The sequence below is a fragment of the Myotis davidii genome, unplaced genomic scaffold (assembly GCF_000327345.1).
Source record: "Myotis davidii unplaced genomic scaffold, ASM32734v1 scaffold6, whole genome shotgun sequence".
NCBI classification, from domain to species: Eukaryota; Metazoa; Chordata; class Mammalia; order Chiroptera; family Vespertilionidae; genus Myotis; species Myotis davidii.
The window spans coordinates 2,757,195-2,769,694 of NW_006383011.1; the positions used below are offsets into that span (position 1 = coordinate 2,757,195).

The 12,500-nt window shown below is 42.8% G+C and overlaps 1 protein-coding gene and 1 pseudogene across 1 annotated transcript in view; one reads left to right on the forward strand and one right to left on the reverse strand.

The window, feature by feature from the left end:
• The window catches only part of SLC1A4 (solute carrier family 1 (glutamate/neutral amino acid transporter), member 4), a 23,805-nt gene that overhangs the window by 9,238 nt on the left and 2,067 nt on the right, over positions 1-12,500 (reverse strand). The window contains exons 2-3 of the mRNA XM_006778536.2: positions 2,719-2,761; positions 607-669 (exon numbers count right to left, since the gene is read on the reverse strand). Of these exons, the coding sequence (XP_006778599.2) occupies positions 607-669; positions 2,719-2,761 (106 nt within the window). The remainder of the gene's footprint in view (positions 1-606; positions 670-2,718; positions 2,762-12,500) is intronic.
• On the forward strand, positions 8,166-8,742 carry LOC102754697 (annotated as a pseudogene).

The window sequence follows — 12,500 nt, forward strand, 5'->3', positions numbered from 1 at the left end:
CTTTTTTTTTTTTTTTTTTAATTCTGGGATTTATTTACTTTCTATGGCTGTCACTGGAACTGAGAGCTGGCTTTAGCTCTGAGCCTCGACTGCTGAAAGCAGGGATCTGGGGATTGTTTAGCTTCTATAATTGCAACATTGTTTCTTAGACTGCAGCTCAGAGACCAGCAGCGGCAGGCAGGGAACCTTGGCTTCCTCCATCACTGGAGCAAGCAAGCCTCCTGTTCGCTTCAGCTGCCTGGCTGCCAGCCGCCATCTTGGTTGGCAGTTAATTTGCATATCTTGCTGATTAGCCAATGGGAAGGGTAGCGAAGTTACGGTTAATTACCATGTTTCTCTTTTATTATATAGGATATTTTAGGAGAGGGGACATTAGTTCCAATTCGATGAAGTAGATCCACTAAAGATTGCAAAGCTACAGACACTAGACTTTGGCCATGTTGGTAAATAACCAAAGAAACAAACCAAGACCATGTGCTTTGAACAGCCCACCCAAACTCCAAAGTTTTCAGCCCTGCTTGAGAAAAGATGCATTGTGTGGGCTCCTACAATTGAGAAGCATTCTTTATAAGTATTCATCACAAGTGATCTTACAAAGAGCTTTACCTTTTCAAGGGTTATGTTTCCATTGCTCATGTTGTGGGGGTCCATTTTATAATCAGTTGCATACTGTGAGTGAGAGAAAGAAAAATCACTGTCAGTGCACAGGGGAAGATGGGACCGAATAGCTGGGCCTCTTGCTAGTCTGTCATTACTCACTTTGAGTGTTGGGGGCATTGCTCCATTGGTTGGCTTGACCTTAAGACCAAGGCAGCATGTACTACAAGAGGCCTCTGGTTAGATAGGGAACCAAGGAGAATGTCCTTATGCCCTGGGACAATGGTTGGTAGGTCTGCCCAATTGCATGCTGAGAGCTTGATATTTCAAACAGCTGAGAGTTCACAGTATTTAGAGAACTTTGGTATTAATTCCACAATGCCCGAGTTCACTTTTCAATGTGTCCATTTATGTGTATTCATTTATTTATGCTCCACTTGGTTCCAGAATTTGTTTGAACATGACTGTTTCTCAGAATCTATTTCTAATGGGCCAGGGCCTCCACTCTCCAAAACAAAGGATGTCAGGCGAGCTGGTGTTCCTGGCTGAGCCTTCTGCGAGACCCACTTCTCTGAAGTGAAACACCTCTCCAGCTTTGGCCTGCAGCAGACTGCACATATTTCTGCACAGGTGTCTCCCCGTGGCAGCAGGCACGATCGAGTGGAATCTGTTATGGAACACCCGTCCTGGTCTGTTCTGAGGACAGCTGGCTTCTGCACATTAGGAGGCCCGGACCCAGAGGCCTGCTCTGTGCCCGCCACTGAGGAGCTCTGGTCTCTCTCAGCTTTCACTGCTGGAGCTTTTCAGGCACGCTGAGGGGTTCAGTGGTCCTGTGATCAGGACGGCAGGAAAAACAACACTCAGCCCACAGGGACAGGCACCGAAACCCCACATGCCTTTTCTTTGTCTCCTACCTTGTGTTGTATACAGAAGCCACAGCTGTGCTTATATGCAGATTTGTTTTGTGTTTTTTAAAGAGAGAGGCTATAATTAGAAACAGAAAAGTCTTTGCTTATCAAGGGCAATCAGGTTAGTCCATCTAATCTAGACCTTGATATTTCTTCTCTGTGTAAAGCATGGCCACAGGGATGTTACTTAGAGTATTGCTAAAATTAGGGAAAAACTGAAAACAAGCTGAATGTCCATCAATAAGAGACCGATGGAGTAAAATCATGGTACACTCACACAGTGGAATACAACCAATAACATGTGCAGGGGGGTTATTTACTGACGTGAGAAAATCTTCACAATATACGGCTTTGAGAAAGAGGTTAGAGTGGAAAAAAAAGTTTAGAGTTTACAAAAAAAGTGGAAGAAAATAAAATAATCATCCATATTCACCACCTAGAGCTACCCATGAACATTTTGATACACATCCTTCAGATCTGCTTTTCTCTATGCATGCCCACATGTTTAAAAAATAATCATACTAAATATGTTGTATGGCTGGTAGCTCAGTTGGTTACAGCATCATCCTGATACTACACCAAGGTTGTGGGTTTGATTCCAGGTCAGGGCACATAGAAGAATCAACCACTGAATGCATAAATAAGTGGAACAACAAACTGAAGTTTCTCTCCGTCCTCTAAAACCAATAAATTAAAAGAAAAATCTTAAAAATAAAATTATAAAAGAGAGTTTACAAACAACATATTTAGCATGATTATTTTTTAAACATGTGGGCATGCATAGAGAAAAACAGATCTGAAGGATGTATATCAAAATGTTCATGGGTAGCTCTAGGTGGGGAATATGGGTGATTATTTTATTTTCTTCCACTTTTTTGTACTTTATTTTTACACTTTTTGCAATGAGCATATACTTCCTTTATAACCCGAAAAAAGATAACATTATACTTGAAAAATGTTCTAAAATATTTAAGAGAGCCCCAAAATGTGATCTGAGGGTATTTCTCAGGTGATATGAAAAGATGTTGGAACCAGTGGGATATTTTAGAAAAACGTTCAGTTTTGCTTTGTTTGTTTTATCCCAGGGGCCCATCTATAAAACTTAGACCAATGTTACCGTTTTGTTAACACCTTTCCTAATTCTATAGCAATATTTTATACAACCCCCACCCCCATCAAAGGTTCATAGTTTTAACAAAGCATCAAACCTTACCGTTTTAAAAGTTGCAACCACAAGATTTGAGGGAAACAGGTTTCTGTTGGAAAAGGAAGCATTTCATCAGTATTCTTAAAATTCAGCGAAGCATGTGCTTTAAGATTGCCCATTCCTGACAGCCTCACATACAGTATTCCTCCTCTCGCTCCACCTCCAGCAATTACTATGGTCTTCTGCTTGTCCAAACACCCACCTATGCCTCAGCTGCTGGGCCACCATAGAAACTTGAGTGCCCCAATTTTTTTAAAAAATATATTTTATTGATTTTTTACAGAGAGTAAGGGAGAGAGATAGAGAGTCAGAAACATCAATGAGAGAGACACATTGATCAGCCGCCTCCTGCACATCCCCCACTGGGGATGTGCCCGCAACCCAGGTACATGCCCTTGACCGGAATTGAACCTGGGACCTTTCAGTCCGCAGGCCGACGCTCTATCCACTGAGCCAAACCGGTTTCGGAAAGTGCCCCAATTTTTATTTCCTCTCCTTTGGGGTACTATTTGATATTTATGCTCAACCAAACCAGAGGACCTGCATCCCTTTCCTTTCCCCAAGAGGGTAAGCCCTGTTGCAGAGGTTTTCAATGGGGAGTGGTGCTGCTCCACAGTGAAATCCATGGGAGTGTTTTTATTGTGGAGATAATTGGAAGGGAAAGTGCCGGGTGCCAGCCATTCACTCTGCTAAGTACAGCAAAGTCCTGTACAATAAATGGTCCCAAGGCCCTCACCCTCATGCCTTCCAATATCCTATACCTGCAGATGAAACCTGCAGATAATTACCTGAGCCTAAACTAACCCCCAAACAAGGCAGTTTTTGCCTAATTTGAATCTATTCTGAATTTTCTAGGAGTGCAACTATTGTATAAAACGTGGGATAATTATTCTTTTGTTTTGTTCAAAATGTTTCCAAGAATTGTTCATCTTTCTGGAAAAATCACATTACCCAAGGCAAATGGTAAGATCTGAGTCCTTAACTGCACACATGGTATCAAGTTTCAGTCTGTATTTATAGCTACGTCATTAACAGTGAATCTAAATTCAGAAGTAAGCACTTCGTTTTAGAGCATTTCCATATTAAAAACCATTATTTTTATTATAAATTACTCTTTTAGTTTTATATTACAGTTAAGTCCTATCAATGTTTTTGAATAATGCAAATAGGTAAATTCTGTTTATGAATTTCATTTCAAGATGAAGGATATAAAATATTGTTACAAAAGCAGGGCAATAGAGCTGAGCTAAGCTGTGTTTTGAAACCAAAGTCTATTTGGGCAAACAGTTTTACTGAGGGCCTCCTCTGGGTCAGGCTCTTGCAAGATTCTGTTCTTAATATGTGAGAAAATCCCACTGACAGTCCATCTTTTCTACCCACTTCCTATAAGAATAAGTCTAGGAGCGTAAACAACTCTGGGTCATCCTTACAATATGAGCCAAATTTACGCACTAATTTTTACGTCTGTGGTTGAATTGTTTACCTAACATTGGAATCTCCAGGCAACTATTTGCAGTGTGTTTGGTTTCAGAGGGAGGCCGGTCTGATTGCAACCCAACTCTGCAAACAGGCGGTCCTTGGAAGACACACCTTTGTGTAATACCTTCTCCTTGAGTGTGGGTGGGGGCCTATGACTTTCTTTTTCCCAAAAGAATGGAGTAAAGGTGATGGATGCCACTTCATGATTTGGTTACATAAAACTGTGGCTCCCAACGTGCGAGAAGACTCTCTTTCCTGCCTTCTGGGCTTGCATGTTTGATGAGACAAGCTGCCATGTTGGACAGGCCCATCTGGCAAGAAACTGAGGGTGGCCTCTGGCCAACAGCCGACCAGGACCTGAGGCTCCCAGACTGAACTTCAAGGACCCAAATTCTGCCAACTGCTGTGCGACCTCAGAGGTGAGCACTTCCCCAGTCAAGCCTTCGGAGGAGACCTTAGCTGTGGCCAACACCTGACTGCAGCTCTGCAAGAGACCGGCGCAGAAGACTCAGCTAAGCCATGCCGGGATTCTTACCCCACGGATACTGTGAGATAATGCATGTGTGTGACTTTAAGCTGCTAAATTGTGGGCAACTTATTAATTTGTGCATTAGATAACTCATGTACTAGCCAACAGGGTTAATAAGATAGAAAATTTCATTACACTAAAGTTGGCTTCCACAAGACAACCAACATGTAGAGACTGCAACACAGCATTTTCCAAATCTACTTGTCTGTGAAACCAGAATTGCTTTGAACATATTTAGAGAATACCAGCTCGTGCATACCTGCATCTAAGCAGACAAATGTGATCATCAGTTAAATTAACCATTACGAAATGGTGATCAGAAATTTGAGTGCTATCACAAGCATATTTACTTAAAAAAAAGGTAGAAAAGACTAGCAGTGTGTACTATTTCTTAGTGTATAGATGAATAACAACTTACATTTGCCTGTTATTTCCATTACCAAGCACCTTTCTTACATAGTTCAAACTTATGGGGTAGGTTTGGTATCTCATTTCCATATGCTATAATACTCAGAAGCAGAAGTCGGTCCTGAGGCAAGGATTTCCTATTCTACCTGCACCGCATGACAACCCTCAATAGTTCCAGGACTGAGCTGGCTACTAGGTTCTCTCCCTAAGGAAGTTAAGAACGAGCTGGGTTAGAAGCTCTCCATCAGTCTCTATGGGGAACAACTTCTGCTGGGTGTACCTTGCATCCTTAAGGATTAGCAGTTTCCTCAACTGGTACAAGTACAGCCTCCCGACAGCCTTGAAATACACTCTCTTCCAAAGAGTACATGCTATTTGTTTAAACCTTGCTAGTTAGCCTGCCTGGTCTTCTTAGCATGAGCAATAACCCAATACTGTCTCACCCACATGGACCATGACCCTCACCCAGAACTTCTAGACCAAACAGCCATTGACACACTGATCTGTTTTCAGTCTACAGTATCTAGTCTACAAAATGCAATGGCAACAGAGAGGTACAGACAATACTAGAGGCAAAACAACAACTCCTGTCCCCCTCACCCCGCCAGCCAAAAAATCAATTTCCTTAGAAGAAAACAATATGTTCTTGCAGTTTCTTACAAAGTTAAACATACACTTACCATATGACCCAGCAATCCCATTTCTGGATATTTACAAGAGAAATGAAAATATGTCTGCAAAAAGGGCCTGTATGATTAATATCAACAGGGGTCCTCAAACTACGGCCCGCGGGCCACATGCAAATACAAATATTGTATTTGTTCCCGTTTTGTTTTTTTACTTCAAAATAAGATATGTGCAGTGTGCATAGGAATTAGTTCATAGTTTTTTTTTTTTTTAAACTATAGTCCGGCCCTCCAACGGTCTGAGGGACAGTGAACTGGCCCCCTGTTTAAAAAGTGTGAGGACCCCTGGTTAATAATCTTAAACATAATAGTCCCAAACCCAAATGTTCACCAACAGATGAATGTACTGATTTTGATAAACCTGCACAATGAAATCCTACCTGGCAATAAAAAGAAACCAACTACTAATATATGCAACTGGATAATCTCAACAACATTGTGCTGGGCAAACATAGCCAGACAAAGAAAAGCACCGAATGATGCCGAATGATTCTATTATTATGAAACTCTAGTAAAAGCAAAACTAATCTGTAGTGACAGAAAGCAAAACTTTCTCCGGCCAGGGGCGGGGAGTGGGCACTGCTGAGAAGGGTCATGGGTGAGAGAAATGTTCAGTGTCTGGACTGTGGTGATGGTTAAGGGAGTTCTCTATTTGTAAAAACTCACTGAAATGCACTTAAAAGAGGTGTGTTTCATTGTATGTAAATCAGTCAAAATTCTTTAAAAGTTATAAAAAACAACAACATATAGTGCTAACTGCAAAGGGGATTTTACAACCAAAAAAAATTTACATTCAATGGAATGACTGAACTTTATTTGGATTATACAGCTCAACTCTCAGATTGTAATCCCCTGGGAAGGGATTGCCTGGGGGCAGTGAGCTGAAGCTCCTGCACCCACACAATCCTGTTCCTTTCCCTTGGTCCCTCTGGTTGCCACAGACCAAGAAGAGGAGCAGCAGTCCCCTCCTGCCCATACCAAGGGGCAAAGAGCTGAGGCTGCGATTTAGTCAAGCCAAGTATCTGACAGCTTGTGTCTTTGCTATTGTATCTAAAAGTCATTGCCATACTCGAAGCCACCTAGGTTCTTTCCTGTGCTATCTCCTGGGAGTTTTACAGTTTGCATTTTACATTTAGGTCTGTGATCCATTCCGAGGTAATTTTTGTGAAGGGTGCTGGGTCTGTGTCCAGATTCATTTTTTTGCATGAGGACGCCCAGCTGTTCTGGCAGCATCTGTTGAAAAGATTATCTTTGTGCGATTGTATCACCTTTACGCCTTTGTGAAAGATCAGTTGACCATATTTATGAGAGTCTATCTCTGGCTTTCTATTCTGTCCCATTGATCTATTTGCCTATTCTTTCATCAAAATCACCGTCGTGATTACAGTAGCTTTATCACTGTAAAGTGTTAGGGTCGGGTAGTGTCAGTTCTACAACTTTGTTATGTCTGCGCTCTTCTTACCCCTCTCCTTTCAAACACATACGCTGCTGTGAGCTGGGGATTTTTCTTACCCCTGAGCTCTCCTGTATCCAAGGACCAGCTGCTCATCATCCAAGCAGTTTTGCTTCCCAGAGCTCTGTCTTAGGCATTTTTCTCCAACTCCTCACATTCACACAATAACTTTGCGGGCTTTTAAAATAAGGAGCTGGAAGGAAGTTTAGCGGTGACCACGTTCAACCCTCCTCTCCGCTCCCCCACACTGTTAGCACATGGTGACACCACAGCTCCGAGACTAGCACTGTCCAATAGAACTTTCTGTATTTGTGCTAATATGGGAGTCATGTGGCTATTGAGCACTTGAAATATGGCTAGTGCTCTTGAGGATCTGAATTTTAAATTTTGTTTACATTGAAAATTTAAATGACATATTTAAATTTAAGTAGCCTCTTGGGGCTAGTGTCTGTCAGATTGGACAGTGCAGGTCGGGAGTACAGAGATCAGAGTCTGGAAATCAGAGGCCAATGCTCACTGCTGGACCGCACTCAGCCCCACTGGCTGTTTGGGTGCTTCTAACTACTGAGATCTTCATCTTGTTTAAATTCTCAAAATATTTCCTCTTTCTGTTATTTGATCCTGAGACATTTATATGAATTACATAAGACCAGATACACATTAACCAAAGTTTCTCAAACATCAGTAGTCTGTGAAATCAAATGTATGGGCTCTCACCAGCATTTTATAAAAGATGTAAAACATGAGATAGAATGCAAAAAACCAGCACGTATCACATTTACAATGCTGTTTTATGAAACAGGTATTTCAAGGTGGGGTCGGGGTGCATATGTGTGGATGCCATAACCTTAAATGTATTTCTTCCTTGTCACTTCCCAGTCACCTCAGAGGTTGCTTTTGATTGGGGGCTGTACTGCACCAAAGGCGGGAAGATGGTGGCTGCAAAGAAGACAAAAAATGTTGCTGGAATCGATCACCTCTAGGACCCACCTTGTTATGAAAAGTGGAAAGTGCATTCTGGGGGACCAGCAAATTCTGAAGGTGATCGGAGAAGGCAAAGCGAAACTGATCATCTTTGCCAGCACCTGTCCAGCCTTGGAAATCTGAAATAGCATACAATGCCATGTTGGCCCAGACTGGTGCCCATCACTGTAGGGGCAACAATACTGAATTGGGCACAGCATGTGGAAAATTCTACAGAGTATGCACACTGGCTGTCAGTGATCCAGGTGATTCTGACATCATTAGAAACATGCTAGGGCAGACTGGTGAAAAGTAAATCGTGCAAAAGTTTTCTTTAATAAAACTAGCCAGAATATATATTGGTTAAAAATATATATTTCTTATAGTGGGTTGAAATCAAGAACATTTGCAAAAATGCCAAGACCATACTACTAAATCCAGAGACACAAATCAGACCAAATTGGGAAAGAATGAACAGGCATGCTTTCCGGAGCTGTGGGAATCTCTAGATACATTACTTAGAAAAACTGGTATGAGTCGAAGTTGATCTGGTGACGGTAGAACTTTAGTTAGCGGTACTGTTCAGACTCAGGCAGCTCACAGGATGCAAAACTTCAGTGTTCCTTCTTTACACATCTGTTACTATTTGTTCTTCTGATCCTATTGTCAAGGGTGGTATGCATTTCCCTGTTCTATATGAGAAGAATGTAAAGCAATTTACTTTTGCTTGGGTGTATTTTTTGTTCCAGAGTATTCCCTTTAAGTTACAAAATTCTTTCCCTATTTGTGAAAATTTCAGAGGCGCCTTAGAACAGGATATGGCTCACGCTATATACATCTGATACTTATTAGCCCTGGTGTTTATTGTTAGAGCCAGTTAACAGGATGTGCTTCTTCTGATCCTGGTACCCCCCCCCCCCCCCAAGGCTGGGAGCAGAGGAAGGGCTTCGGTGATGGGCTGACACTACTGTGACAGTGGGGGGTGGGGGAGTAATCCATCCTCTTTTTAAGGCCCACATCCAGTTTTAAATTCCAGCTGGAAAGGTTAATGCCGGGCCTCTGGGGTGGGAGACATTTTAGGAAAGAAAGCTAAGAACAGCACTCATTCTCTATATCAAGTAGCCTGAGAGGCTAAGGTACACTAGCATATTAGCAAGACACTCAGATATTTACCCTCATAACAAGTCTAGGTAGTAGATAATATTATTTGCCTTATTTTACAGATAAGGAAACCGAGGCACCAAGAGGCTACATGACTTGTCCACACAGCTAGTAAGTGGTAGAACTGGATTCAAACCCAGGGAATTGACTTCAGTGTCTGCTCTCAATCACTACCCACACTGTCTCTCTTCGCGCATGTTCTTTTCAGTACTTGAACTAGTCGGGTAGTCTCCTGAGTAGAAGGAATGGTGTCAAGTTAAAACCTTTTTTTTTTAATTACAAGCTCCTATTTTAGTGAGTAGTTTGGCTGAGAAACCTCCATGGATTTGGATCCTTGTTAGATTTGCTAAGAGTCTTCATCTGGCCAATAGAGATACGTGGGCATAGATTAAACAACCTGCATGGCCAACATTTAAAAGAAATTATGCACTATTCACTCTCTTGACTGTGATGTAGGGGCTAATATTAGATCACAGTCCCCAATAGGATTCTTTGCATCTTTGCACCTACTGAGAAATGTGTTCCTTGCAGCTTGAGAGGCATCCTATTCACACTAGTCCTTGAGGGAGGAAATTAAGTCCCTCATGCCTCCCTTGGTGAAGGGAAAGACTCAGAGCTCAGTCCATTGTTGATAAAATGAGCACAAGAAAAAACATAACCCCTAGAATAAAGGGCAACAGGCAAAATCTCAGTGGTGCTTACCAGGTACACGGAGCGCCTGCTATACTTCCGCAAAAGACAAGGCCCAGGGCGGTTCTTCTGTCAGAGCACACAGAGCCTCAGCCCAGGAGCTGTCCTACCTGCCTCCTTTGCAGATAAGTCTTTGGTTTCCCATTTGAAAACTACAAAGTTTAGCATCCAGATCAGTGGTTCTCAACCCTGGCTGCACATTAGAATCACCTAGAATCTTTTCAAAATCCTGATTTCTGGGCCTCATCCTCCAGAAATTCTGTTTCTTTGTTACTAATGTTGTGGCCCCACCCCATAACAAAGAAACAGAATTTCCGGAATATAAAATAAATATCAAAAATATAAGTCTTTGTTTTACTATGGTTGAAAATATCAAAAAATTTCTATATGTGACACGGCACCAGAGTTAAGTTAGGGTTTTTCAAAATGCTGACACGCTGAGCTCAAAAGGTTCGCCATCACTGTGTGCAGCCAAGGTTGAGAACCACTGATCCAGATGAAGGTTGAGAAGCCAGCTGCCTCAGTGCTTTCCATCTACAGCTGAGGTCAATTTTGGAGACCGTAACAGGTAAGTCAGGGATAAAATAAACTGGAACATCATGGAGCACATGTGAGGAATTCTGCCCCATTTCAGAAATCTGTGTTTAGTTTTGACTTTTCTCCATTTTCCAAATTTCCCTTAGTGTTGATTCTATTAGTCCAAAACAGTCCGTCACTGCTCACTTCTTTTTCTCCAGGCTCCACGTGGTTCCCAATATACCTAAAGACTACGTTAGCTGCAAGGCATCTTGGGTTCCCTCAAACATTTTCTCCCCCCGCCCCCCGGCAGCCCCCCATTTACTCTCATTTACTTCAAACTGTAAAAACAGGGCCATTCCCATTAGTTGTGTAAACCCCAATCGCTCTGTAACGTGGCTCCATTTTTAACAAGAGCAAACATACATTGGGCCAGACATAACTCATTTAATCCTCAAAGCAATCCTGTGAGGTAGGTACTATCATGATCCCGATTAGGAAAATGAGGAAGCCAGGGCACCGGAAGTTATGGGCATGCCCTAGGACTCTGAAATAAACATTGTTAGGGACTACGAACTTTCACAATGACTGGGTTCCTGATAAGCTAATTCTGTGTCTTTGGTGCCAAAATCATTTCGTGTTGGATGAAACGTCATGGCTCAATTGGATCGGTCACACCCAGCTTGGAGAGTCCTGTATTGTTCCGGGACCTCAGGCATAAAAGCTGCAGGCTGCTCAGGAAGGGACTGTCTGCGACTCTGCCACCTGAAAGCTACTATCCACTGTCCTTTCTCACCTCTCGAAGGGCCTGCTCCTAGTGCAGGCACCTCACACCCACTCGCGGCTACTTTGTTATTTCTAATCCATTGTGTGGTAGGAAAACAAACCCCTTGGTAATGGCATTCTGGATTTTCTCAAAGGCATAATGAATATCAATTGGTTTCATTTCTTTTTGACTTGTACTTACAGCTTCAAAAATCAAATTAGAAATTGTGGCAGAGAGACCCCGTGGGATTTGGGGCCACTCCGCGACCAGGAAAGGTCATGGACTTTGGCAAAGCCTGCACTGCACGCAATCACCAGAGACCTTTGCGACTCCTTCCAGGTGTTTTAAGTTGTGGGCAGTGATCAGGGGAGGGCCTGCTGCATGGCTGAGGTGTTTACTGGTAAATTCTCATTTCATTCACGTGCCCATAGGCAGGAAGGACTGCGCCCCGCCTCTGCCAAGGAACATGCCCAGAGTCACTTAAAATGGACATCTGTAAGGATTCCTTAAAGGAAGCAATTTTAAAATTTTTACCCAGAGTCTTCCCAGACCCAGGAAGTATTTCCACGTGGCTCAGGACTGTTTCCTCTCACAAGCTGCTCACGGTGAAAGCCACGTCTGAGCAGCTGCACACGTGCTTTCCTCCACCGACACCGAAGGGGCTCATCTCCTCCTTTTAGAGGAAGTGGCCATCTGCCTCGACCCTGTCAAACCCTTACCTGGTTCCTCTTTTGACCCAGAGCAAACACTTCTGAGACTGTGGGACTAGACTGGCAGCGTGGTTTCATTACTATCTCATGTTGACGGGGGAGGAGAGGGTAGAGAAAGAGAACCCTGAACTATGGAGTCCAGAGTCCCCTGGTTCTTATAATTCCTCTTTTGATCAACTACTCCATGATCTTGAGCAAATCGCTTAATCTCTCTGTAGCTCAATTTCCTCAGTTTATCCGTGAGCTGCTGGATCAAATGAGGTTGGCTGTTGGACGCATTATGAAACACTATCTATCCCCAACAAGCCACGACAAAGGTTCTTTCAGTCATTCCCTGTGTCTGCAATCCCCAGTCACTGAAAAGTCTGCACCTTCACTGACCGTTATGCCATGATACTGGGTCACCATTCACTTCAGAAGCAGGAGC